Genomic DNA, 27,904 nt, shown 5'->3' with positions numbered 1-27,904 from the left:
TGCCTAAGGGAAGGGACCAGCAGGAGTCTTAGTGTGACTGAGAGCATTCAGAGAAGGGACATGGAAAGATGGGAGAAACAGGGTAGGTAGAAGGACTTTGAGGCATCATCAGGGTGAAGGGAAAAGGGGAAGAAAAGTGGAAGCACAGACTTGGCAGCAGGAAAACGTTCCTCCTGGGAACACTCTTAAACTGGGGAATGGGCCCCCGTGGGCAGCAGGGTCAGGCTCGAGCAGACGGCAATCCACAATTTATTGCTGGAATTGCAGTTGTTCTTTCAGGCTCAGGAGGAATGGGCATGCTGCAGCTCCCCAGGAGCGGCTTTGCTTGCATTCTTTTTACACACAACACCGGAAAGCGCTTAAAATTAAACTTGCTATTTAAGAGCAGGCAAAGCCTTCCTGAAATGCTGCTATTTATTCATTATGCAACGGTTTGGCTTAGCCCTCCGTGCAGCAGCCTCCTGCTCCTTGGAGAGCGGCGCTGAGGCCAGATCACACCTATCTTACAGCCGAAGGCTCTGCGGTCTGGCAGCGCGCGGCTTTGCTCGCTATGGAATGGCTGCTGTGATCATTTGCTCACTCCCTTCCCCAAGGAGTGGTCCAACAGCTTGCAGGCTCTCCCCAAACCACCCTCTCTTCAAACCCAGCCTTTCACCTCACTTCTGCCCTGGTTCTGCCCCGTGACAGAGTGAGACCCAATTTGGCAAAGTCTGTGAAGAGCTTCCCACCAACTCTGACAAGCTCTAAAGCAAATTCTGGAGCAGGAAATTTGCTCCAAATATTCCTGGGCTGCCTCACTGCCACATGTCCGTAATTTCCTTTGAGTCAGCCTGTCTGGACCAAGCGAAGCGGTCAAGCCTTTCTGCCAGCAAGAAGCCCAGGGAACTGAAGGCAGCGGGACGAATCACGCTCCGAGTTTGGAGCTGCAACACCAGAGATGCTGGCAGGGTAAGGGGAGAAGCCGTGTTTCGACCACTGCAGGACCGGGAAGAGCGCAAGCTGTTGGACTTTGGACCCAGCGACAGCTGCCTCCCTGCCAGCACTAAGTAAATAAATGCAGGAGATCTGGGGTTATTGTCCTCCGAATCACTTTATTATGTTGTGAGTAATCACAAAGCCTTACAATGCTGCAGAGATTCTTTAGAAAACAAACTAATACAGCGACAGTATTTGCCAGCCTTTGCTAAGACTTGTTTAGCTAGCATGAGATTATACAAGGAAATCTTGCAGTCTTCAATTGGATTGTCACATTGGGTTTTAGACTTACCACAGAGGTGCAAAGACAGTAACTTTGACAGCCTGTATATGATCCCTGTAATGTTTTATCTACATACAGACTTATAAAATTAAACAACTTTTCTTTTTTAAAATTACATTTTCTGCCAGCAGAAAAGAATTCTCTTAAAAAGGCAAGAGCCACTAAAAAACACCCCCCCCTCCCATCCCAAACTGCCCCCATCTTGCATTGCAGTTGGTTACTATTCCCCTCCAGATCTCCATCTGCCTGTAGGCAGTCCCGTTGCCTTTTTAAGAAAATCAGCGTGTTTCTTGTGACTGTGAAGGCTGGTTGAGCATTTCAAAGGCTCAGTAGAGGGGAGAAAGCCCTCAGCATTGAAGGAAAGTGTTAAAATTCCATCCTAAGGGTTGTGATCAAATCACAGAAAAGGAGATGGATGAAAACATGGGGGAGAGATTTCAATATCCAGACTAAGGCGTTGACTCTGGATTCAGCCTCCCTGGCAGTGGCTGGCTTTTATGGGCTCAGCAGGTTTCAGCTGTCACTGGCAATGTCTTCTTTGGGCAATGGGATTTCCATCAGCAAGAGACCTTTGAGGGTGCCAGGAGGAAGCCTGAGTTCCTTCCAGCACTTGCAGAGCTCGGCCGCATTGGAGACCCCTCCCCCAGTGCATGGCCCTACTTGGGAGCAGGGTAGGACACCTCAGCCCACTCGATCTTCTCCCCAAGCACCGATCCCGGCTCCCTGCAGTCTCTCCAGACATCACTTAATGTTCGTGTCTGCCTAAAGGCTGCCAGGCCAGCAAAAGAGATCTCATGGGGCACCTTCTCTGCAGGTACAAGGTCACTTCTGCTGCTGAGGCAGCTGATTTTGCATGAAAAGAGGAAGGCCTCATCATTCTGTTTTCATGACTGAGACAGTAGCAATAAATAGGAAGCGAGGGCTGCTGTTGTTTGTTAACCCTTTCAGCTGTTTGCAAAATGCACGTGTACCAATGCTCTTAACTTCGCCCACAGTGGCTGCACCCAAACCCTGAAGCCGGGTTTACATCCACATCACCTTTGCATGGACCTACCCAAACCAGCTGAAAACATTTCAAAGTGACCCCCAATGCAAGCGTGTGTGTAGAGACCAAACTACAGACTCATCCAACCGGGACCCCCATCCCCAGCTTCCCTTCCCATCCCCAGGACAGTGTGCCAGATTTGGACTGGACACAAGCATCCACTGCGGGAGCTGCGATAAGCAGGTCAAAATCTTTGCATGCTACCAGGTTGAATCATGTTCTGCTGCTTTCCCTTGCTTTCTCCTAACCTGGAGAGGAAGGGGAATGAGAGGGACTACCCTTTGCTTTGCCAGCATTTCAATGTGGAGAAAAGTAAGGAAAGCTCTGAGGACCAGGCTTTTCATCAGATTCCTTTTGGCAGCCAAGGAGCTGTGCGAGAGAGAGAAAAGCCACAACTCTGGAAAAAAAAAACAAACCCCAAGATCCTTCCTCTGATAGGCAAATACCTCCAGGGTTGCAGGCGTCAGTGTTAATTCTTCCCCTGGCATGTTCTGGAGAGCATTTCTGCACTGGAAATTGCTTCACATGAGCCCAGCTGAGTTGCACATGTTCTGTTCAGATGGGGAACGTCAGCATGAAAATAGCTTATTCTAAAGTCCTCTGGGTCTGTCATGGCTTGATAAGATCCTCAAGAGAAGAATCTTTGTCAAGTATTCTTCCAAGCTTCCCCAGAAAGGAATGAGGGTTTTCATTTCATTTCTTTTCTTTTTTCTTCTTTTTTTTCCTCAAGCTAGGCTACATGATGTCTTCACTTTGCAGCTCAGTTAATTTGTTTCATGGGAGGGTAGTTCCCAGGTGAGCTGCCAGCTGTAGGCAGACTCCTGTCTCTTCACTTCTCTTCCCTTGTTACTCGTCCTCTCTGAGCAATGGCTCGCAAAGGTTAAAAAGACAGGAGGTTGCCACAGTTGGATCTAAAGTAATTTGACATGAAAAGAACATGAAATGTGAAAATGGGGAGCAAAGAAGTGGGGAAACAGTCTCCACTTACTCAATGTTCATTGCACATCTATGCAAATAACATGTAAAAATCAGCACATTAGGAGCACCCTGTATTCAGGTTTGTCTGGAAATGCTTCTTCAGACTGAAAGTGCATGACAAGAAACAGGGTGCTGCTAATGGACGCAACATCTGGAAGGCACTTCTTGGGAATAATAAAAAAAAAAGGATGAAGCATGGGTTTGCAAGCAAATAGCTACTGAGTTGGTACGTTTTGGTGTGCCCTCTGGAGAGACATAGCTTTGCTCCTGCAAACCTAACTGGTCCACGAAGGTTTGCGCCAGACCAGCTGTTCTGCCCTGGGACATGCAGAGCAGCTTGGTCCCTGTTGTCCAGCAACACTGTTTTTGAGCTAACAGGCTGGATGTAGGCCCTCAGCACACTGGGTAGAATTCAGAACCTGCAGATGACGTGTGGGCCAGGATTTGAGAGTTTATAAAATCCACAAACAATCAAGTATTGGCATGTACAAATATATAAATTATTGACAGTTTTACAAAAGGCACACTGCAAGCCGTCTCAGTCCGACACCTGTACATTTCCCACGGTCCCTCACCCTCCCAGCCCCTCCCTTCCCTAACCCTTCTTCCCAGCTTTCATCATGAAACGTAAGGCGCTGCTGCTACGGACCCATGGCTGTCATGACAAATGAGGACCTCTTTTTTGGTCAGCCCAGTTTGTCGGTGGTACTGTCCTTCTCTGATGGTCTTAAGACACTGTATGTTCTTCCCCAAAGTGATGCTTTTGATGGAAGGCAGGTATTTCAGCACAGTCTTTGGCAAGGATGACATGCCTGTCCCAGAGAGGTTAAGTTCTTGTAGGGAGTTCATACCAAAGGTAACTTCAGCACTCAGTGACTTCAGATTGGGATTGCTGGATAAGTCCAGAACTTGGAGGGCTGGTAGCTCCTTGAAACTGTAAGGAGATAATTCTCTAAAGTCATGCAGGCTGCTGAGAGATAAATGAATCAAATCTTTCAGTCCCATGAAGGCTCCTTTCTCAATCTTGACTAATGGGTTCCCATCAAGATTTAAATATCGTAGAGGAATCCCTTGAAGATTTGGCACAGATGTTAGCCTGTTTCCAGAAAGATTTAAATTCTGGATGTTGGGGACGTTCTTTTCACGGTGCCTTGCAATTGTGCTGAGCATGTTATTGGATAGATCCACATTCATGGGTTTTCCTTGACCTTTTGAAGCAAAAATGTCCATCGTTATATCCAAAAGTTTGTTATTGCTCAAATCTATGTCCCCCAGAGGAGAACTGGAGAAACAGTCCTCTGGAAGGACTTCCAGAGAGTTATGACTCAGATCCAAGGACTCCAGGTACCGAAGCCTGGAGAAGGTTGTGGAGGAAATCTTGGCAATTTTATTGTAGCTCAGGTCAAGGCTTACCAAGGTGGTGTATCCAGGCCCAGTAAGCATTGATTCATTGATTGTTTCCAGCTTGTTTGAGGACAGATCCAAGTAGGAGGTATCCAGAGGGATTGGGACAGGAACAATGTGTGAGCCTATTCCACTGCAGTCCACCTTGGTCAAGCTAAAGCTGTCAAAGAGACCAAAACTTTCCACCTCGCAGTGGCACCCGGGGAAGCAGGTTTTGGTGGTGCCAAAACAAGGAAGGAGAAGCAGCAAATTGAACCAGGCTGAGAACTGCATTGTTGACCTGGAAAACAAAATAAGGAAATAGATTTAATTGCCTTAGAAATCACTTTATCAAAGATGCATAACAGTTTGAGTTGTGCAATCTTCTTCTCTGTCTTTCCAAAGGGATAGATGAAGTACACTCCTATAATCCCTCAAACTACCCAACAGCGACATATTGCAGCATCTAGGGTTTTTTAGTAACTGCTCATGAATTTTGGCATTGAATATACCACTACAGTCTCTCTCTCTCTAAGGTACTGGATTATCTCGCTGATGATTAATGACACAAGTGTAGGGAATGGGGAAAAAACTGGGTCAGCACAGTCTTTGTGTATATAACCAGGTTAACATGCAACTGGAAATTAACTGTGAGAACCATAGGCTGGCTTAAAACAAGATCTATCCAACATGCACCCTTTCAACTGGACCATGCATGAGACTAAATGACAGCTCAGATGCTTCAGCACATTAACAAACTTCAGCACATAGAGCTTTTAATGTCACACCTGGAAGTCAGGACATTGATTGGGAGCACCGGCTTCAAGGCCCTACTTTGACAGGTTGGCTACATGATGTTGGTGAAGTCACTTCAGCTCTGGATTCAGTGAGAGCGTTAGGTGTTCAAATCCCTATCAGGGAGGTAGAAAATGAAACTCAGTTCAAGCTTCCTATATACAACGGAGATATGAGCAGCCCCTCTCATCATCAGAACATCCTCCAGGATGAACAGCGAGAAAGGCCAGCTGCCTAGTGCCCAAATGCACAGTAAGTCTCCCATGCTTAGACTTTAGGCACAAATTTAGAAGTGCTTAGGTAGGACCAATCCTTTGCGTCAGGGGGTTAAAACCAACCCTCCGCTGGCTGGTGTCATGTAGTGTATGTGCAAGAAAGGGCAAGAAAGGCAATGGCCATGTGGCTCCTTGTCTGCCAGAGCAGAGGAACCACCTGACTGCTCAGTCTTCTTGCCTGAACGCAGACACCGCTGTGATAAGCCCAGGCTCCCATAAAGGCACCAAGTGGAGAGAACCAATTTGTTTCATGTAAAGCCCCTGAGGAGTCATTGCTAATTACATTAAGTATTCTCTCTCATTAATGATGCCAACAAACAAGGAGCTCTCTCCACCCCTCTGTTTTTGATCCTCCTCCCTCTGAGATGTTTCTGTCCCTCCATCGTTGCAGCTGAGGGAAGAACAGAGCTGAACTGCACTTTCCTGGCTTTGCTGGGCCTTTTCAGATCACATCCTAACAGCCTCTTCATACAACCGCAGGCAACTACAGCAGCATGATTTCCGGAGCCAGTCAATAAAAGCCTTAGTTCCATGCCTCTGGAAAGGGTAAGTCCGAGTGTGTGGGCATCCTGCAGGTCAGCAACAGACAGCAGCAATGCTGCCCCTGTTGCTTCCCACTTTGTTGACTACAGTCATGGGTGACAGCTCCTTGAGCCCTTCAGACAAGATCTCTTGGATGCCAGCAACAAATATTCCCACCAAACCAGGCAAGTGGATCCATTAGCACCACTCTTTGGCCACACTGCTGGCTATGTACAGAGATTCACAGGCCAAGCGCTTGTTTAGCAAAAAAAAAAAACCCTTTAAACTCATGTTCCCACCCCCACTTCAGCTGCACTGGTCTCCATTCTCCATTCTCACCTTTCCCACTGCTTTTTAAAAGCACTTTATTAACATCCTTGTAGTATCATCTTTCCCACATGTCCTTTGATCTGGCTGAGGCGCCTTCCCCATGGTCCTTGCACCTTCCCAGAACCATTTCCTAGAAGTTCACACTTCCTTTCATCTTGCCTCACCCACTCCTTAGCTGTAGTTTCTCTTCCTTTTTAGTGTGGTCTTCCTAGCCCTGTGCCGATTCCCAGGAGACTGACTGGGACTATTTGCTGATGTGCAAAAGAAGTGTAAAGGGGAAAATGTATTGCAAAAATATTGTCCTGATCACTGATATGACTTGATTGGCAGTAACTCCTGCAAACAGAGAGCAGAGATTGGGACTCTGGCCAAAGAGCCTGCAACCAAAGCATTGCTGAAGGCCAACACGCAATTCTCTGGGGTCCATTATTCTCTAGAAACAACAGAAAACCAGTAAGATGAGCCCTAGTTCCAGCCCATTTCGACTGTTTCTTGAGAAAACACGTATGTGTGCAGAGGGGACGCAGGGGGTAGGGCTCCTTTTCACAGGCACATTTCCAGATATCCCTTTCCCAATGACATCAAGGCTAAAGAAGAGCTTATCCCTTCTCTGTTTCAGTGCAGAGCAATAGCTTGCTCTATTTTGCAGTCACTCCTATACTAAACACTACTTTTTTTCCATGAAGCTGTGTTTGGAATGCACTGAAATTTTATATTACCAGGGGAAGTTACAGCTGGGGGTAGGGGTGGACTCTTTGGAAACAACATCCCCACTCCCTGTTAAATGTCTCATATATGGGGAATCACCTGTAGTTGTATCAGCTCAGTCAGTTGGTATCTCTTCTCCCATGATCCCATCCAACGGCTTTTCCCACTTGACATCTCACCAGGGAAAGTGCTTCCTAACTTGTCCTTTACAAAGCCCAACCCAGTTACTTCTGGCGGCCCATCAGCTTTAGTGGGAGCTGGATCTGATACCAGCAGGTCCAAAGACACATCAGCATGACACTTGGCTCTGGGCACTGGACAAAGCTCCATGGGCTCCTGCTGGACCAAAAAGGACCCTGTTTCTCCTCTGTCTCCAAGGAAAAGCAAATACAGCACTATTGAGAGGGAAATCTCCAAAAGCATAGCTTAACTGAGAGGAGAATCAAAGCCAGTCTTTGGTACACGGCCACTCAAACTGCTTTCCATATGGGAATTCCCTTCCTGACCAGCCTCATAAACAATTGCCAGAAGTGGGCAGATAGATTGACCTCGGCTGCGATATCCGTGGCTCACATTTGTCTTCTAGCCAGCAGCAAGCCCAAAACATTACGCAGCTGAAACACAGTATGCAAAGCTCAGCTCACGTACTTACACAGCAGTTACTGCCTCTTCCCTCCTCGCAGTCCTGCCCCAAATTCTCCCTATCTGGCTCCGTAATTGCCTTGCAGATGAGATGCAATCCATTACTACCACTTAAAAACTCCCTTAAGTAGCAGCATGAAGCATTCATTGACTAATAATTGACTTGGCCAATTGCTCTGGTAAAAGAATTGAGAAATAAAGGTACTTGTCATCTTCTAGTCTGAGAAAGGGATTCCTGTATTGCCAGATAATCGACAGTGAGCTTGGTCAGGTAGAGGCATGCTGTATCGTCGCATGGAGCAATCAATAGCGTGCTCTGAAATGGGGGAAGAAATATGCCACAGGCATTTATGGTTCATCTGTGTACAGCATGTATTTGAAACCACATCAAATTGCCTTTGGCTTCCTGCCTACGAGATGCTCTGTTGATCAAGGCAGGAAGCCAAAGTATCCCCTTGTAAAGGGAAGATGAGTTATCCTCCTGCAGCACCCGGGACATTCACCCAGGGGAAATACTTGCCACGGACCAGAAGCTGCTGGCCCCCTTGCCTGGGAGAGAGTGCAGGGAAAGCCACTGGGAGGAAATAGCCAGCTTGGGGCTGGTTCAGACCATTCTCCTAAATGACCTCCTCATTTCTACTGCTCCTGTGGTGCAGAGAGATCCCAGGAGTACGTCTTGGCCTCCTGACAGCTTTGGGGGTCTTGTGTTATATCCACTGATTTCAGCAGGAGTTTCTGTGGGTGCAGCATCCCAAAAATCACTGTCACCCACGTTTCAGGTGCCTTGAGTGGTGGCACAGCTCTGGTCTTTATGACTTGCTTGCCCTTTTTGTATGTCAAACATCCTCAGATCTTGGAAAAGGTGCCTGGACAACCCCTCACCCCAGTAGAGGAGATCCAGGAGATCCAGTAGTGGGTAGTGGAGCCAAGGATGGACCAAGATCCCAGCGGGGTGCCAGCATTCTCCCCCAAATACCATTCACCCCACATCTCTCCTCAAATTTGCAGATGCCTCGACCTCTCCTCACTGTTCTGCTCAAGAGCTATTCCCTGCACCATGGTGTGGCAGGATCTGGGCAGAAAACTTGCACTGAGATTTCCCTGCCAAAAAATGTCAAAGTCACTCTGGTTTTAAAACCAGGTTGCAAAGGAAAGCCAGACTTCAGTTAATGGCTGGCGGGGGAGACAGGGAGAGAAAAGCTCTGTTACGGTGGTGTTGCAAAATCACACTTTTCATAGCACTTGCCTTCCTCCCCTTTCTGCTTCCCAAAGACTTTTCTCACTAGTAGAGTCTCCAGCGAGCCATAATTGAGACCTTTGCCATCTCTTTCCAGCCCAAGCAAGATGTGCTACAACATCCCACCCTGGATCTAAGCCTAGTCCTCCAGGGCTGGTCCCCCAGCTTGAGAACGCAGAGATGAAGACAATGCCCACGGGTTGCACTGTTATCAGCAGGCCTGGCTGGCACAACACTTAGGCTACCTCCAGTTGCCCTGGCAACCACCAAGCCGGAAATCACTACAACCGAAAATCAACAACTAACACAAAGTATGAGAGGGAGGTGTTCAGAAGTTCATTGTTTGCTACAGTCAGGAAACGTCCTCCCCGTTCTCCAAGCTGAGCCCCTCAGCCTCCCTGAATGTGCCACTCTGCAAAGCACTGGTGGCAATGAAGTCTGAGTCAGAGCTGAAGACCCAAAGCCACCCCACGAAGCTTAAGAAACCTAAGTAAGAAGTGCAGAAACCTCAGGTTGTTTCTGTGGTGGGATGGAGAGATAGAAATTGCTGTGGAAGGGGACACAACCCACCTACATCAGACCCATCCTTTGGAGATGCCCCATATCTCCACTGACTCCATGGCAAAGTAAGATGCCCGCTCATCTTGGGGTGCTGTTCCCAGCCCAACTGGTCCACCTTGGCTGCCTCCCCCAGACCCAAGTCCCACCCAGCAGTCTGGTGCGCCCGGGATGAATCAGATCAGCTTGCTGATCAGCCAAATCAATAGTGGCCCACAGTTGGAGCAGACCAGGTATGACATGAAACTTTGCATGTCTACGGTCTGGTGGGTAGATTGGGGCAGAAGAGACCTTCCCAATTTGCTGCTTCAATTAGAATATTCTGGATTTACAGCAAATAAATCAACCTTTACAGGGAACAGGCAAAAAGGAAGGGCACATAGTTAGACGTCCGCCTGGCCTGTTCCAGGTAGAGTTATTGTTTTAGCAGAAGCACAGGGAAGTTGTATTAGCAACGGTATTTCATCTGGGAGAAAAAAATGGGGATTCTCTACTGTCTCGTGCATCCTCCAAGTCAACAAAATGCAAAATCTTTATAACAAGGCCCCCAAGGCTGACTTGGTTGAATTTGCTAATTGGGAGCAGGGGAAAGGGAATGCTATTGGAAAGCAAAGCAAGCTGCATATGCTATGACAGAGGCCATAAATCCTCCAGACTGCAGGGGGAAAAAAAAAAAAGGAGATAGTTGGCTTTTTCTCTCTTTAAATACTTGGGAAGCTCTGAGACACAGCTGGGATGGAAGATCGATCAGGAGCGCCTGGATGCTGCAGACTTAACAGTTGCTTCTCCAACAATGAGAATACTCAAAGTGTTCTGGTTTTCTTTTTTCCTTAATTATTCTGTAAAAATGTCTCTTCATATCTGTTCCACCCAAACGGGTTTCTGAACTGTTCATAAAGTTGACCTCTGCAACGGCAGGCAAGGCACAGCACTGGTAACAACTGCCGTTTTCCAGCATGGACTCTCCGAGTCCGAGCGACGCCACAGATGCAATCACAGCTCCTTCTCCAGATCTCCTGCGTGGCTGTCAGCAGGCGGCAAAACTGGTTCAAACCAGAGACTATTAATCCCTTAGTTTGCACACACACCCCCCTCACATGATAAAGAAATGCTGCCTCTGACAGCCTAACGTTTTTTTTTTTTCTTTTTTTTTTAATCCAGGGAAGGTAAAGGTCATTGAGGCTTTTGCTCTGACTGCTTCAGACCGGTGCTTTCCCGTGGGAGAGGTCCACGCATACGTGGATGGAAAAGGGAGGCGGGCTTGGGAGCAGGGCACACATCAGGCATGGCAAGAGGGGACCAGCAGCCGGCTTGTGGGGACGCAGCGAAGAAAATGCCACAACAGAGGGGTCATCGGTTGGGGGGGCTGCAAGCTCCACGTGGCTCCGCTCCCGCTTTTGCAGAGCCTCACACAAGTCCTTGGGTCAGATTCTCCAATCTCAGCTTTTCACTCCTCTGGAGACAGGCAGAGCCCTAAAATGGGGACTGTGTTTACCTCCCTGGAGGCTCATTAAACTGATGAGTGTTTCTCTGGAGAGGAGTTTTTCTGTAAATGGAAAGACGTTTTTCCCTGAGCTGTTTGTGTTTTTTGTTGTTAGCTGTTTCGGGAGATGTTCTGCAAGTATTGGCCCTGGTTTTACACTCGGTGTTCTTTCTGGGATTCAGGGAGAGGGACGTTAATGAGAAAGAAAGAGGTATCTGCTATGTAGGTTTGATTCTGCATTTGTTTAGGGAAGTTCAATGGAATTACTCCAGACTGGCTTCAATGATCGCAAGATGTAAATTAGTCCCTTCAACTCTGCTATAAACTCAGCTGGACTTAATATGACCCTCCATCAAGAGTCTTTGCAGAAGTTGCTTTCTGCTGATGAGTTATTGGAGATGGCTTTATCAGTGCGAAGTGCAAAGCTGCTTAGATAGCAAAGCCAGCCCAAATTACCTACCAGGAAATAAGGAAGGGGATATGCAACCCAGTCTTCTCACTATTCTCACCCTATTTCTGCCGCCAGTGTGTGCAAGCACTGGGCTGTGGGCAGACTCAGCCGCTGGGACGGAGGGTTACGACCCTACAGTTGAGTGCAAGGAGACACCGAGGACCTGAATGGGAGCTAAAATCATTCTGCAGGTGCCTGAATGCTTTTAGCTCCATCTTCCTGCTCACGCAGCAAAGTCAGAATTAAATGCAGGGAAGGAGGAAAAGAAAAAAAAAAAAGAAGTTTTCTCTATGAATTCCTTTCCGCTTTAATGATTTCTAATAATGGATGTAAAACCACCTCCTTTGCATTCAGTCAAGAATCTCACCACTGAAGAGGGAGTCGTTAACAAGTAATTAACCCAGTGGTATCAGGGAGCTATGCTACCAGGATATACGAGAATAATATACAATAGGCACCAACTTGGGGGATGGAAAAAACCCATCAGCTCTCCTCCGTTGATGAGGAGTTGGCTATATTTAAGGCAATAGCAGTATGGGCTCGGCAGAGCTCCCTGCGGTTCCCTTCCCGTCCCCGTGTTCGGGATCCCCTCCGAAGGAAAGGGGGTTCGGCAGGGATGGTGCCCAGTGAGGATGCAGCAGTGGATGCATCAGGGCTACCAGGGCTATGGGGCCAGCCTGGGGCAAGGAGAAGCTCCACCAGCACATGCATGTCCCAGCTCCCCTCCTTGGCTCTTGCTGCACCGAGTCCCGAAGGATGCTGCTCCCAGATGCTCGGGGTCACCTCTATCTTTGCAAGAGCCGAATCTCACCAAAAAGCTCGTGGAATTTGGGACATGGAGAGGGAAAAGCAAACACCGCTCCCTCCTTTTCCCCAGAGCCGTTACTTCAGCCCGCTTTCGTCAGCCCCAGACGGAGAGAAACTGCTGAGCCAAAAACGCAACGATAAACCAGCATCCTGTGCTCCATCCTTCAGGGAGAGTTTAATAGACGGTACAGGGGATGGGACAGATAAGATTAGCGAGAGCAAAGCCAGACAAATTGCTAAGCGTCAGAAGTGTTTCGCAAATCAAGAGCCAAAACCAAACAGCCCCTCCGCTCGCCACGCCGGCTGCAGAGAAGACATATGGGATTGATCAAGAGGGAGCCCAGTGCCTCCAAACTCTACAGCAGCTTGACACTACGTATTTGTTTTTGCTGGTTTATGTGGCATCCTTTGCTCGGTTGAAACAGCCTCTGCTCACTTTTTTTTCCTCTTTTTTTTTTTAAATAACACCCCCCCCCCGAAAAACAAAAAGTCATCATTTCCTTGCAAAAAAAAGATAGAGCGCTGTTAAAATAATCTTTGCTCCAATTGTTTGTGTCACAAATCCCATCTGCTTCGGAAGGGGCCACGGGTGATTTATGACCCAAGTGTTCAAACAACCATTAGCTTATTCCACTTATGCAATCTCCCCCCATATCCCCCACCTCCACAAGGAGGAAATCAAGGTGCGGTTTGGTGTATTTTTGGATTCGACAAAAGGAAACCTGCGCAGGCAGGTTTCCCAGCCTAGAGAGCAAGTCCCAGCTGATTTACATAGGCGACGGAAAAAATGGCAGATTTCTGCTGCACCGGGATCTGCGTGCCTCAAAAAGTCACATCTTGGAAGCAGACCGCAGCCAAACTCCTGGGAATTTCGCTAGCTGCAAGACTCGACCGGGCAGCCAGACGGCGGCGGTGGAAGAATTCGGTGCTAAATCCAGCACAGGCAAATTAGGAATTAAATCACAGCGACAGCAGAGGCTTGCACAAAAATCCTCCTTCCCCGCTCCCCTTGCAGCCCGGGAAGCTGTCAGGTTATAGCAGTTTCTCTTGGGGGGGGGGGGGGAATAGCCTCCCGTGGCTTTCGAAAGTACAGTAATTTTGCTCGCCGGCCTCATGCAGAGCCGTGCTTGTGCCCAGAGCAGGCATTACCAGAAGGAAATGAAGTTTTCCAAGCCTCCGGAGCAGCTGCAGGCAGGGCAAGGCGGACGTCCGTGCAGCACGGCACGTCCCAGCGGACCCTGAGAGTTGTGCATCGATGGTGGTTTTGTAGGCAGGACGATCGCAGCACACTGGTATCTCGGATTGGCCCCAAAATCTTGGGGAGCAACATCTTAATCCCCAAGCTGTGGCTACGCAGATCCCTCCCTATCTTGCCCTTGTATTCCTTGTTTAGCAAAGGGGTTTCTGGCCACAGAGGTGCCGCCGGTTGCCCGTTCCCGGGTTGTTCCTCAAGACAAGCTGACTTGCATGGGGAGGTGGCTGGGGGCTCGCTCGGCCCCTTCCAGCTTGGCCATGCTTCTCCCAAGCCTAATGCTGCTCCAATGTGCCGCATAACCCAAATTCACACTACAGATATTTCCTACAGCGTACTCGGTAACAGCATCCCAGCCCCTCCTGGGCTAAGGGAGCCACTTGGCTTTTGGGGCATCTTCACTTAGCAATATGAGCCCAGGCTGGTCTGTAGAAACCAGGAGCATTGGCCGTGGCGCTTCACTTGAGAGAGACATGGGGTTTCAGGGCTTTCTTCTCCTGCTCCAGCATCATCCCCATGATGATGCCAAGCCTTTTTATCCCGCAGCAGCCACTGCTTCCCTTCCTACCCCTTGGCTTTTTAACGGCGAACATTTCCAGGAACGGGAGGTCTTGCTATGCAGGCGCTTGCTGAGCCCAACGGAGACCTTGGCCCAGCTGGGAATGCAATGGTTTTCTTAACCGCCTCAAACCAAACCCAAACTGGATCTTTCTTGTAAACCTAGCAACACAGCCCAGAACTCAAGGTCTCAGTTTCAGAGGGGTTATTTTGGCACAAATGGGCGGACGGACCAGCCCTTCGGCGTCGTGTGTTGTAGCAAAGCGAGCCAGCTGGGCAGGAGCGGCTCCGGTGCTGCAGCCTTCCTTGGAAGAGGAGCTCCAACGCGTGCAGCCATGGTCATGGGGACACCAAGGTTTTGGCCAGCCCTAATGCATTTTGCCCTAGCGGGACTAAAACTACCGATAAGTCCCACTGCCGTGTTGTCCCCAATGGCAACGGGCTCACCACGATCTAGGGAGGGAGGCTGTGACTATGAGTTTGCAGGATGGTACCCAAATCGCAGCAGCACCCTTGGAAGGATGAAAACCTCCTTCTTCAGGGTTTCAGCCCTTGTTACAAGAAATCAGGTTAAAAATGACAGATTCCTCTGCTTCCTCTGCAACCTCAAGGTTGCTTTCTTCTCCCTGATGGCCATGGCTGGGGTCAGGGTGTCAGACTAAAAAGGCCAGCAAGCTGACGTGAATTTTTAAAGCATGAAAACACCTGAGGAGAGGACCCTGTTTCTAGGCTGGTCAATCATTGAAAGACAAAACGATCCCAGCAAGCTTTTCCTATTCCCTCCACCCTTTGCAATGCTCATCCCCATCTGACGACCACCCTCACCCGCTCTCATGCTGTCTCCTGTGATGAGGGTATTACTTTTCCGTAACCAGCTTCCAGAGACATGATATAACTTCAGAGGAATGCACTTGAGGACCAGCACTGTGTGCTAAGGGAAGGAGAAAGACTAAGAGGTGCAGCACGGGGAGAGCAAACCGCCGACCCGGGCTGGATATTTCTCACTTTTAAGTGTTACTCAGCCGTATCGTTGCATGCGGCTGGGAAGGTTCCCGCACCAGACAGCCACGTGCGTCGCTGCGATGGCACGGGCAGAGCCAGCCCTTCCCGAAGATGCCTCAAGACGATGAGCCAGGCAAAGGGAAAGACGGAAGAGAGAGGAGGGACAGTGCTGGCGACAGGCGATATTTCCCACGCTGATACATACCGCTGCCCTTCCTGGTGAGACGCAGCCCACCTGGAGCCAAGAGCTCTTAGTGGTTGCACCATCCGCTATCTCTACAAGCCTTCCAGCTCCTTGAAACGGAGGAGGTGGCAAATCAGCCGTCCAAATGCAAACCCCACGGAGCCTTGCGGCACGCCGAGCTGCGGTCGCAGGGCTCTGCCCAGCTCTGGAGAGCAACGGCGGCTGGTGCCGGCTGAAATCGTGCGAAAAGCCCAGGAAGAAAGGAATTCGCCCCGGCGGGAATCCAGCTGGACAACGCGGAAGGGTTTTAAGAGGACCCCACGCGGCTCTAGCTCTCTGAAAGGCAGCAGAGCTTCCAGACCGCCCTTCTCCTAGCAGCTCTGCGGGGCTGCTGGGTTCAATAAGGCCTCCGCAGGGAAGGCAAATTGCGGAGGCAACGGCATTACCTCTGGAGGCACCGGGCCTGACCCCACGCCACCGCTTGGCCTTCCTGCCTCCCGCTGCCGGGGAGGGAGGGCGCAACCCACCAGCTGTGCTGGGCACCCCTCAGTGCTGCCTCCACCAGCCCAAGGCTTCTTTGTGGGCTTTTTATTTGTTTTTGCCTTTTTTTTTTTTTTTTTCCATGCACAATAATCGCCGGGCCCCTTTGCCGCCTGTGGCTCTCAGCGTGCAGCTGCAGACCCTCCGCCGAGGAGATAATAAATACAATCCTGGCCGTTATTGTTGCAAACAGCACAGCTGGAGACGCCCGTCTCATTCCCTTCCCTGCCTTCCCCCCCCACCTCCAATAACTCTTGCAACGTGACTGCTCTGAGCAATGAACACGAGCGAAAATCGCCCGTCGTGGTGGTGGCGGCATCTGCCGCGGCTTCAGGAGCTGCCCCCTGCCACGGCCCCAGCGCGCTGCCCCCGAGACAGCCGCTGTGCTCAAGTCTCCTGCAACGTGGATGCTGGGGAGGGAGATGCGGAAAGGGGGATTTGCGGAGAGGGCCGGCCAAAGTTTAGCAGCAGGCCCTCAATCCGGTTCCCAGCCCGGATGCTGCTTGACTGCCACAGCGACACGGCGTCTTGGCATCTCTCTAGCTCTTTGCCTGTCCTGCCCGGGCCCACTGCGGCCAGCCGGCGCATGCTGTAATCCTCCGGTTCCTCTCGGCTGGAGCAGGGATTTTGGAGAGAAAGGCCACGTTGTTGGCAGCAGCAGGGTCTACCGCATAGCCGAGTGCTCGGCATACCCTATTTTTCACCACTGATGGTATCGGGAACCAACACAGAGCCATCTGCACTGTTAGCAGCGAACATCAGGCAAGTTGAGTTCCCCCTGTGCCTTAGTTTCCCTTCTGAAACCCTAAGGATGACTAACACCAGGGCTGAAAGGTACTCCATCCTGTGCTAGGGATGGGTGTACCACATGGAGAGCATCACCTTTTAATAACTGGTGGTGAGCGGGTGGGATACGTGGGAAACAGCTGGACCTGTTTCTCCCCTGGCGCTTGGGCCATGGGGTGATGGTGGTCAGAACGGGCGTTGTCAGTCACAGATCATCCAGGACGGTGCAAAGATGGGGAGCGTCTTCATCCTCAGTGAGGCTCAGGGTGAACAGAGAGCGCTGCCCCAAACCACCGGGCTAGACCCCAAATCAGGCCGGCAGAGCTAGTGGCAGGTACCCCATGTGCTTCATGCACCCAGGAACCCCGCAGCATGAGTTCAAACCTCACCAGTTTAATTGGGATGGCCAGCAGCTGCCCACGCACAACGCCACCTCTCAGAGAGCCACCTTGCCACCACCACAGATGGTCTAGCTGCAGCTGGTCCAGACAAATGCCACCGCTGTTCCCATTTACCACATTTGGTTCGGTTCCTGGATGCACTGTGACACCAGCCCTGCTTTGTCCTCTGCAGTGTGGGCAGCCAGGCTGGGTGACAGGGAAGAGGACCTCCGGGGAGGTTGTTATGGTGGAGAAGTATCTAAGAGGCTGCTCAAATCAACGCTCCCACTCTCTAAATGTCCCCTCTGTGGCCACAGATGGAGATCCTGCCTCTCCAGAGACATCTGGCCATCCAAGTCCCCGCACCTTCCCTGACTCCATCCTGTCTCCATCCCCATCCCTTTATTCTTGGCACAACTCAGTGCGCCTTCTCCCATGCCACGGAGAAGCTCCAAGTCACCCAGGTGGCAGACAACCATCTGCCTTTACCATTTAACCTTGCGCTAAGCCACCTTCTAACCCAGCTTGGCCTCACTGGCCAAGTAAGACCCAGGCTTCCCAAATGATAGCAGCTTCACGCATGTGTCTCCACATGGTCCGCACAGCACCCAAGGACCCTAGCACCGTCCTCCTCCATCGTTGCTTCTCCCCCTGCTCAGGAACTATTGCCTGGTCCCCAGGGTCTGTCCCTGGCTGCGCGCAGCACACGAGATCTCAAAGCACCCTGTGAGGTGGTGGCATTGCCGTGGGACATCTGGGGATAGTCCGGAAGAGCGAGGCTCTCCACCCCCACAGTGCATGAGACTAGATAGTTGCAGAGTTATCCTATGATCTTGTAATCCTGCAAACCTGGATCCTGGAGATCTCTTGGGAGAGGTCTCAAAGCTGTGCTCTTGGGGAGATACAGGGCAATGGGATGGGAAATGAACCTTTGCACCCGTTTCAAAGGGCTCTGGAGGAAGGGTCTGCTCCATCCTGCCAGGTGAAACTCAGGCCGCCCCATGGCCCCAAGCACAGATAATTAATTCTCGAGGGAGGAAAAAGGGCAACTTTGGACCATGCCCTGCCCCATGTGCAAAGTCCTGCACACATGTCACTTCAGGTGCGACGGGGGCAAGGAATCACATCTGCGAAGCACTGGGAGCATTTTGACCCATTGGCCACAGCAGGGCTTTGCTTTTAAGTCTTGATTTTTCTTGATAAGGAACATCTTATTCAAAGCCAAAAAAAAAAGGTCCTTCTTTCTCTCACCTCCCCAGCTCTCCTTCGAAAAAATCTCACAAACCACCTATAGTACCTCCTGGCAGAGATGAACCAAGTCGCCTGCTGTCTCCTGTCCCTACAGGGACCCCCGTTTTGTCCCATTCGCAGGGAGCAGGCTTCCTCTAGCAGAAGCCCCCTGGTCTCAGCAAGTCCTGGCCATGCCAAACCTCAATAGCTGAGAAGCCCTCGACAGCAGTGGGTTTGTTCCACGCTCGTTACCTGGGACCTAATGGGTCTGGCGGCAGCGCGTTTTTGAGAGCCCGATTTTCATCAGCCCTTTAAAGCGAAGCCAGCAGTGTGGTCTCCTCTCCCACCCATCACACGCGTGGACAGAGAGCCATCTGGCACAAAGCGGGGCGATGGAGAGCCGCCAACGTCACCGAATACGGGCAGTAAAGAAGAAGCGGCGGGGAGAAGAGGAAGGAAAAGAAAACCCGCAGATGCCCATGCTCAGATATTGCAGCATGTGGCTCCAACAGTCAGATTTCGAGCCTGGTTAATGCAACTCAGGAATGTCTCGCGCTGAGACAGCCAGGTTGGTCTAATCTATTGCAGCGTTTCCAGCCGGGGGAGGATGGGGCGACGCGTAGGGTGAATATTTCCTTCCCCCGGTCTGATCTGAAAATACTCCGAGAGGGAACGGTAGCAGCTCCCAATAAAAAAAAAAGAAAAGCAGCACGAATGAAAATATCAAGGCTCCCCCGTAATGAATGGTGTTGAGCCGTGCCTGTTCATACGCTTGCCTGGAGAGGTCCAAGTGCCAAGTTTTAGTACAAGAAACGGCTTGCTTAACCAGCCTTTATCTCTTCCCGGCCCTCAACGTCTAGGCGTTCGGAAGTTTCTTTTGATAGCCTGCCAGGTCGCTCGCGCTGCGATGACCGCGCGCGGTCCCCGCTCCCGTCCCCGCTTCCCCCGCGGCCTCGGCGAGCCCGGGGGTCGGCCGGACAAGGAAGCCTTGTCTTGCGCAGGCATCCCACCCTGCTCCCTCCGCTTCTCCCCACCAACCAGCTGACAAGCCAGGAGGAGGAGGAGGAGGGAGAAGAGACTGAAAGAGGAGAGAGGAAAAAAAAAAAAAACCCAAACAGTTAGGGATAGAGGGAAAACTCTAAACCTGCTGCAGGCGGTGGCTCACCTTCTCTTCCCGGCTCTTGCTTGCACCGGAGTGGCACCCACTTCTGTTCACTGCAGGGCTGAGGGAGCACAAGATGCTTTTTTCTATACTGAAAAAGAAAAAAAAAAAAAGACAAAAGCTTTCGCATGGCTTTTGTTTTACAGCTCTTTTCTCCGAATTTCTTCCCACCCGTTCAATGCTGCTGTCTCCTTTGCATCCAGCCTTAAAAACCTGGGGTGTAAGGACCCCCCCACACCGACCCCCGCAGTCATCTGTGCTGGTCCACCTTGCTCTCAGAAATTAAGGTCCCCCGCGATGTCTGTCACATCCCCGTTCCCGCTGGGCATGTTGTAATTGCTCCGCACCGCCTCTGCAAGTAGCTGCTCAAATTCATTCACAAACCCGCGTCTGCCCGCAGCGAGCCTGACTCGCCATCTGCTCTAGGGTCGGTGAGCAGGACACGGCACCGGAGGGTCCATCCGACCTCGACCGCCGCTTAGCGCCGAGCCTGAGCGCTGCTCACCCCCCGCGTGGGCACCGCTCCTCACCCTTTCCCAGCCCGCCGGCTCCGGAGAGGGCTCTCCAAGACCGCATCAGCCCGGAGACGTGTGACGGTGGTGCACAGGTCAGGGCCTCGCCGCGCCGTTTATAACCACGTGTGAGCAAGCACCTCCCGCGGCTGCTCCCGCGCCCTCTCCGGGGCGGCCACCGGCTCCCGGGGGGCGTAAAGGGAATTCTGCCCGGAGCGCTGAGCTAGCTATGCCCTGCCCCGGCAGCCGAGCGTATCCAGCGCCAGGACGGCGGCGGACGCGAACCCGCTTTGACTTTGCAGCGCCAGGATCCCCCGCGCGCAGTCTGGCGACGGGGAGCAGCCAGGCGCAGCCTGCAAATCCTCCTGGAGACACCGGACGTACCAGGCTCTTCCCGGTGCTCCTAGCCTCTAACAGATCCAGTGCATGCCTTATTCCTGGAAAGATCGCAGAAGCATGAGCCTAAGCCGCCCTTTCCATTCCTGTTACTCCCTCCGCTCTCTCCCCCTGCAATAAAGCACCTCGCGCTGCCAGACGAGCTTTGGAGCAGCGCTCAATGCAATATTTCAGCGCGATGCCAGCGATCGGCGCTGACTGCTTTCTGCAGAGCAATGGCACAGTGTCCACAAAGACAAGTTTCCCACTGTAACTTCAGTGAATGCAGTTATTCAGGCTAACGGCAGCTGGTTTATCATGGCAGACACCCGGGCAAATCTTTCGACTCGGGAGACTGGAGACTCCCGGGCCGGCAGCAGCAAGGGATGCCGATCGTCTCCAGCAAACTCGCACGGCTCGCGGCTTTTCGGTGCTCTCGCAACACCCCTTCTCAAATGCCTTCGCTGCCACTGCCTTACGTTAGGGCTTTGCCCCGTGAGCTAACCGCAGCGCTGAGCCGTCGGTTAACAGAGACGGCGCCGCTTCCCCAAGACGCAAACCACCTATGCGCCTTCTCTTACGTATAGCTTCACCCTCGCCGTTCTCAGCTCAGGGTTTCCAAATGCAAGGCGGAGGAATAAAGTTTACAGGCCCTTTGTTTCCAGAGAGCTGACAAGTGTTGTGGTTTAGTGTGCTAATAAATCTGCCGTGGTCTGTGCCTTTTAATGACTAAAGCATTAATAAGAAGTTTCCATGGAGCTTTTTAAAAGTTTACAGGGTGTGTGCATTATCAGGGGAACCCCGTGCTTTTTGACCTCCTGCTTCCAAAGTCACAACCAGCAGCTTTTTTGGCAACAGGAGAACATAGCTAACAAATAAATCCCGGGCTTCTTCCTCTCCCATCCCCCCCGCTCCCCCAAACACACCTTCCCCTCCCGCTTAATCCACTTAGAGACATGGGAAATTCCCAGGCGGGGAGCTTTGCCCTGCCCTTATCTCTGCGAGCAGCCCTCGGAGATGAGACCCTCTCCGCTTTCAGCCCTTCCAACCTGTCTGCGCGTCTTGCCCGGCTCGGGCGGCCACCGCTCAACTTGTCCAAGCGCCGCTTTCCTCCAAAACTGCCTTTCTCCCCCCCCTTACCTCGTCGGATCTGCAAAGCCGGGTGTCGCTTTTGTGCAGAGTCCAGCCCCCTCCCCAAAAAGCCTCTTTCCTCTCCCTGCGCTGGGAGGAGAGGGCGGGGGGGGGGGGAAGGGGGAGTGGGAGAGGAGGGGAGACAGGGAGCCCTGTGTGAAATCAAAGCCCTGAATCTGGGCATGGGAGGCGGTGCGGAGCCTCCAGCTGCTGCTCAGATTACTTTGCAACCGTGGCAATCCCAAGCGCACTGCAGCCACCATTGCGAGGGGGAAGGAGCGGGGAGAAATCCCTGCCGGAGACACTCAGCCTTGCCGGGGAAAACGAGCTGGGCTCGGGGCTCATGCACCCCAGACTCCCCTCTTGGGGAAGCCTGAGGTGAAAAACAACAACAACAAAAAAAAGTAGTTTCCCTCCATCTGGGACCTCTGTCCTTCTCCTGCCCCCTCCCCCAGCCGCCACATGCCTAAGGCTTTTTTTGAACAGATGCCCCTACGCCGCCAGCCGCTGAGGGCCACCGCAAGCCCAACTCATCACACCAGAAAGTTTCCCCAGGAGGAGAGAGGGGGAGCTCGCCCGCAGACGCCCCCCGGGCTCGCCCTGCGCATCCCCAGCTGCACCTCTGCCCACCCCAATTCCCCCCCCCTCCTCTACAGCAAGCTCCCCCTTTTCCCCAAAATGGGATTTTTTTTTTTTGGGGGGGGGGCTATGCACACCCTCCCCTCGCGGCTGCTGGGGGGATGGAGAGCGGGGCCGGGCAGGGGGGCACTCACCGGGGCCCGGGCCGGTTCCCACGGCGGGGCCGGGGCCGGTTCCCACGGCGGAGCGGCCGCGCAGCGCCGGTTCCCACGGCGGGGAGCGGGCGCCGCCGGGAGCCGGCAGCAGCAAGCCTTGGGGCCGGGTGTCCCCCTTCCTCCCGCCTCCTCCTCCTCCTCCTCCTCCTCCTCCTTCTCCTCTTCCAAGCCGTGCAGCTGGCCGGGCAGGCGGGCTGCCCCCTTCCCCGCAGGAGGAGGGAGGAGGGAGCTCAACAGATGGCTGCACACAAGGGAACATCTGGGAGGAGGAGGAGGAGGAAGGAGGCAGGACTTGCGCTCGGATTTGTGACTCCTGAGTTGACAGTTCCCCCTTCCTTTGGCGGGGGGAGGAGGGGTGGCAGATCGGCTCTGCGTCCCCCCCCCTCCCGCTTGCTCCCCGTGCTGCCCTGGATCCCTCCTGGGTAAAATCCCTTGTGGTCCCTTTGCTTTCATGGGGGTCACCGCAGAGGTACCCCCAGAGCACAGCCCCGTTGCCACGCTGCCTGCTCAGGGAGCCCGCCCTGCCCTTTGCAGGGCTGCATTTGCAGGGCTGGGTCCCCGGACACCGCCTGCACCCGGTTTTCCAGGTGTGCAGGGTCACCGTCAGCTCTGGCACTGCTGGGACACTGAGCAGGACAAAGAAGCACCGAGCAAGGCCAGCCACGTGCCTTAAACTGAGGTTCCCAATTTGGGGAGCTCAGCCCCAGGCAGGGGTCTCAGCTGCGAGTGGAAGGGGCCTGAGAAAAGGGCTCCTGGCACTGGGAATGTTGGCTTGGAGCCTGCTGCTCTCAGGTTCGGCACCCAGACCTGCCGCCAGCTGCTGCAGGAGACCTGGGCTAATAAACCGTATGATGAGGCCCCTGACATAGGATAAAGGAGAAAAAAGCAGGCAATAACACACGGTCTGGGAAACAAAGAGTCTGGACCCATTTGCTGTAAGATGGCCAGTCTGTGGGGATTTTCCTAGGCACCTGCGAAAGATCATCACTGCACCAGCGCTTGCTGACTGTTAGGTGTAATGTTGCCTGGTAAAAGCAGGCTTCCTTTGTACGAGACCGGTATGGAGATATTAAGGTGACTTGTCACGCCGTATCTCAAAGAGAAGAGCTTGTGCGAGATCCTGGATGCCCAGGCTGGCACACTGTCCGATCACGGCTGGTCCCAATCAAATCGTGATACTGAAGCTGGAAAAAGAAACAGGAGCCTATGTGATATTGCGGCCCATTGCTCAAACATGGGAAAAGGGATCTTGGGGGTCTGTGAGTCACAGAGGACTCCTCCGCTCAGGAGCTTACTGCTGGCTGCAGCTTCATTCAGTGGCATCTTCACCCACTTCATCCCTCGTACGCTGGAGATGATCAGTGGCCTGTGACAGGCCCCCACAGGTCCCAAGCTGGGTGGTTGCTCGCTTTCTAAGTGCGGGTTGAGAAGGCACAAGCTGGTTTCTGGGGTTACTCTTAACAGCGCTCGTGCTTTGAAATACGCGCCACGCGCCCACCACTAAAGATCAAAGGTTGCTCAGACCATCACCCGGGTGTGAGTGTGCCCCTGAGATTTGCATTTAGCATGTCTTTGTGATGAAAAGGTGTCAAAAAGGCAGTTTTTAACGCTCCTCAGTTGCTTTCTCAAGGTACTTGGAGCCAGTAATTCCACAACATGCCCGAATGCTACTGAAAAATTGCAGTGTGACCCCCCCTCCGACAAGCACGGCTCTAATCACAAGGGCTGAGGCCAGAGGCAGAAGTTATCGGGGGGAGGAGAGGGCATTCAGGGGAGATCTTGGCGGTTCCCTTCTGCTCTCAGAGTTTCCAAGTGTGACTTATCTGGGTTACGTGTTTGCTCCGCGCCCCGTGTCTCGGGAGCTGATGTTCAGGAATCTCCTGCCAAGGAGAGGACGAATGCCCCCCTGGGAGAGGAAACAGAGGAAATCTGTGCCCATACTCAACTGAACCATGCACTTTGTTGTGAAGCCTTGGGAAATTACCTTCATCTGGGTTGCAATTTTCCATGTGAAGGTGACAGTAATATCTCCTGACATTAGCAGTCTGGTGTGAGGATCAATTCACTGAACCCTTTGCTCTGTTCATTTTTATAACTCTGGGTAGGGGAAGTTGCTAAGCTGAAAGCTTTTGTTTAATTTTCCACTGTGCTTATTTTCTGTGCCTCATGCTAGGCCTTTGCCATATCAGGGTTAGCCTCAGTGAAGCAAAGATGTTGGTCTGAGGCTGGAGGAGCTGGGAATTAAACTGTCTAGCTGAGATGAAGTCCAGTGGTCAACACTACCAGGTCTGGTAATGTGAAAGGAAGAACTAAAAAACATGGGCCTTAAATCCTCAAAATTCTTTTGAAGAAAGCTTTTTAAATTATGTTTTCTTAAGCCTAAAATTAGCATGTTTTGCAATAGCTGCTGATAGACAGACATGGGAAAATGGTGTATTCAGCTGTTTTGTTGCTCAGATGAAAAAAAATGAACTGAGAGGTATTCTGATTTGGACTTCTAACACTAAGGAAAGAGATTTTAATAAAAATGCCTCCAGTTTGGTGGTATTGGCTATATCTATAGTAAAAAAAGCACAGGCCAGAATTTCCATCTCAGAGGAAAAATGGCTTGACATGGCTTGTGTCTATACAGTTAAGCTCTCTTTCCTCCAAAACAGGGTGGATGCACCCAAACTGTCTCCAGGCATCCAGTCTGCTGTATACTGAGCATTCATGAGCACTGGCCAAAACCATGCCAGGGAGAGGCTGACAATTAAACAACCTGGATGATCAGGGGGTGGTGATTGGTCCTGGAGAGATGCTAACACAAAATTAGCCCTGCTGTTCATCTTGCAGGCTTTGCGTCCATCCCTTCTGCTCAGATCCCTCAACCATCTCCTGCTGTGATCTGTCCTTCCACAAAAAGTGGGGTGTCCTCCTGCTGGTGCTCGGTCCGTGCTCTGCAGAGATGGATGACAAAGCAATACGTTGTGCTTGCACAGTCCACGTTTCTGCACCGTGACACCCTCCCTGGCAAAGTGCCTTGGCTGGACATCCATAGCTGGGTGGTTCCTCCAGCAGGTCACGCACACACAATTATCATGATAACACCGAGGTCATGTTTAGAGGGCTTTTGGGCTTAAGGCCATGTTTCCCAGCTTTATTCTTTCTATTTCTTTGCCACATGGAAGCACGTTTTTTAAAGGTAAAACAGTGTTTTCTCAGGGCTGAAACTTCACAAGCAATGTCAGCCACACCATACTTGGACAGACATGCCTGCCTGTCTCAGAGAGTTCACTCCTAAGTGAACTACCTAAGAGTTCACCAGGGCAGGATGAAAGATGGAGCTAGAAAGGGGTTTTGCCTGAGGTCATGCAGTACTGGATCATGCAAAGCTAAGACCTAGCTTAGGTTTTCAGGCACTGTTGTAGTCACAGGTTACCCTCCTTTTCTGCTTTGAAAAGCAGATGAGGGCAGTTCCCACTAATTCCATTTCCTTCTGATTTTTGGCCTAGATATAATACAATTTTGCCAGGGTCATGTGGAAACTGCTGAAAACTGAGAGACAGATCTATACACTTTCCCTCCCCAGCTTCTTTCTTTCCTCCTTTGCTGTCTCCAGATCTAAGGGCTTAATCTGCATTTATGACACATTTCTCCAGCTCAGCTCAGCATCAGCTCAAAAGATTCCTGTGTTCAGTTTGCTCTCTGGGTCTACAGCTCTGAACAGCATCACCCCAAATAACTCATACACTGCTGCTGCAGAGACCCTAGCAGATCTGGAGACCACAAGACATCTTCCCCCAGCTCAGTTCCTCCAGGGTCATGCTGTGCTTGCCTCTGACCTTACACACCCAGACAATGGTGACTCTCTTCTGTTTCTCAATGTTTGATAAAACCATGCTTGTTTTGGCTTGATAAAATACAGACAAACTTTAAATCAAAGGAAAGATATCTGAGTCACTCTGACTTTCTCTTAAATAAATTCTAATAGATGCATAGCAGGAAAAAGGAGTTAACGAGTGAATGAGGATGACATAAGTTGGATTAGTAAGAGGAGCCGGTGTTGGAATTTTGCCCCTATGATGTTTGAGTCCCTCCCTGAAATCTTATTTCCCTTCCTCTTCTTATGCAATCCCAGGAAAGGAGCTTTCTCACACACTGAACCCTTTGAGAAAACCTCAAAGCCTGATGGGTGCCCTGCAACCCCCCACTCTGATCTTCTCCCTTACATATTCCCCTCCTTGGGTACTCCTGTAGGAGAAGGAGCCTTCTCTTTGTACTGCTGAGCAGGAGATTGCTCTTGAACCCTCTTCTTTGTGACTGAGATAGAGCAGCTCTGTAGGGTGCTGTCCAAGCTCGATTGCGTTTGATGGGATTTCTCAATGGGAAGCACCTCCAGCTTTAGCCAGCACAATTGCTTCTGGAAGAGTTTACAGTTATTGCAAGAAATCAGAAAAATAGCCACCCACAATAGCAGCAAACAACCACCACCAGTTCCCACTGGGAAAACATGAAAGAGGTGGGCCTACCAGGCAGCTCTGGGAATGATTCACATCCTTGCAGGAGTCCTGTAGTAAGTCAGAGCAAAAAATACAGATTTTTTTTTAAACTTCTAAAACAAATGTGACTTAAAAAACCCTCCTGCAGTTGTGCCAATGACATGCCGGGGGCTTGGCAAACTAGGAAGCACATTGCACTCTACTGTACACAGCCTTAGTCAAAAATAAAGGTTGCTCTCTAGGTCCATCATCACCCCTTGTCACTGGGCCAAAGCTTATGGAAGTCCATCCATCAGTGACTGACTGCAATCAAATCCCTTGGTCCATCTTGACCAATGGACTTCTGTGGAGAACTGTCACCTCTTCACTCACAGTACTGGATGCGTCTTTCTCATTTGAGGGCCATTAGATAAAATGCGTGAAGAATATTTGGGAAAGGAGCCAGAACCCAACTTGCTCCTGGAAGCCCCTTTGCAGTAGGTAAGGGTCCAGGATCTTCTTGCTTATTCTTCTTATCTAGTCACATGAATTTTGCTTTCCTTTGTGCCTAGTGGCCTAGCTTGAGCAAGAGGGACAGAGGAGAGGCCCCTCTTCACTGTTTATCCCCTGCCCCTCCTGGACCCTCACCCCATTTGTGCCTAGTGGTTTTGACAGTCTCGTGGGTAATGGGAACTACAAATTTCATCTGCCTTGGACTGAGAAGGCCTTCTTTTCTACATTTTGACCAAGCTTCTGCCACAGGGAGGGAGAGCAACCACCTCTGTCGCTATCTGGTAGCCTACCCAGTGTGCAGGAGCACAGAGTCTCCTATGGAATTGCCTAGGTCCCATCCAGCCAAGGGAGAGAAGGGTCCCACTCAGGTCCACTGAATCACCCCTAGAGATGCTTCCTTCTCTGCATGGACTGTAGAGAAGGCCTGGGCGCTTGTGGTTGTTTTCCCCCCACACTCAGGCTGAGCACCTATTTTTTAGGTATTGTGGAGCCCAAGTAGCCTGCCCAAGGGAGATGTGGGGTTCTGTCTAGCTGGCTGTGTTAGCTGCTCCAG

The 27,904-nt window shown here is 51.4% G+C and overlaps 1 protein-coding gene across 5 annotated transcripts; it reads right to left on the bottom strand.

Annotated features, from left to right (window-relative positions):
• Positions 1 to 1,071: 1,071 nt before the first annotated feature.
• Positions 1,072 to 22,488, bottom strand: TSKU (tsukushi, small leucine rich proteoglycan). 5 transcript variants are annotated; one of them, XM_067311641.1, is made up of 3 exons: positions 22,358 to 22,488; positions 19,570 to 19,657; positions 1,072 to 4,965 (listed from the first exon to the last, which is right to left on the bottom strand). In XM_067311641.1, exon 3 carries the CDS (start codon positions 4,956 to 4,958, stop codon positions 3,900 to 3,902), a length of 1,059 nt encoding a protein of 352 aa, XP_067167742.1. In that variant the 5' UTR covers positions 4,959 to 4,965; positions 19,570 to 19,657; positions 22,358 to 22,488; the 3' UTR covers positions 1,072 to 3,899. The 5 variants fall into 5 exon arrangements, with proteins under 5 accessions (XP_067167742.1, XP_067167663.1, XP_067167881.1 ...); XM_067311562.1 differs by lacking the exon at positions 22,358 to 22,488 and adding an exon at positions 20,097 to 21,166; XM_067311780.1 differs by lacking the exon at positions 22,358 to 22,488 and adding an exon at positions 21,035 to 21,166.
• Between the last annotated feature and the right edge of the window lie 5,416 nt (positions 22,489 to 27,904).

The sequence above is a fragment of the Apteryx mantelli genome, chromosome 1 (genome assembly GCF_036417845.1).
Source record: "Apteryx mantelli isolate bAptMan1 chromosome 1, bAptMan1.hap1, whole genome shotgun sequence".
Lineage (NCBI taxonomy): Eukaryota > Metazoa > Chordata > Aves > Apterygiformes > Apterygidae > Apteryx > Apteryx mantelli.
The sequence above is the reverse complement of the archived record's forward strand: the minus strand, read 5'-3'. Positions and strand labels throughout refer to the sequence as shown.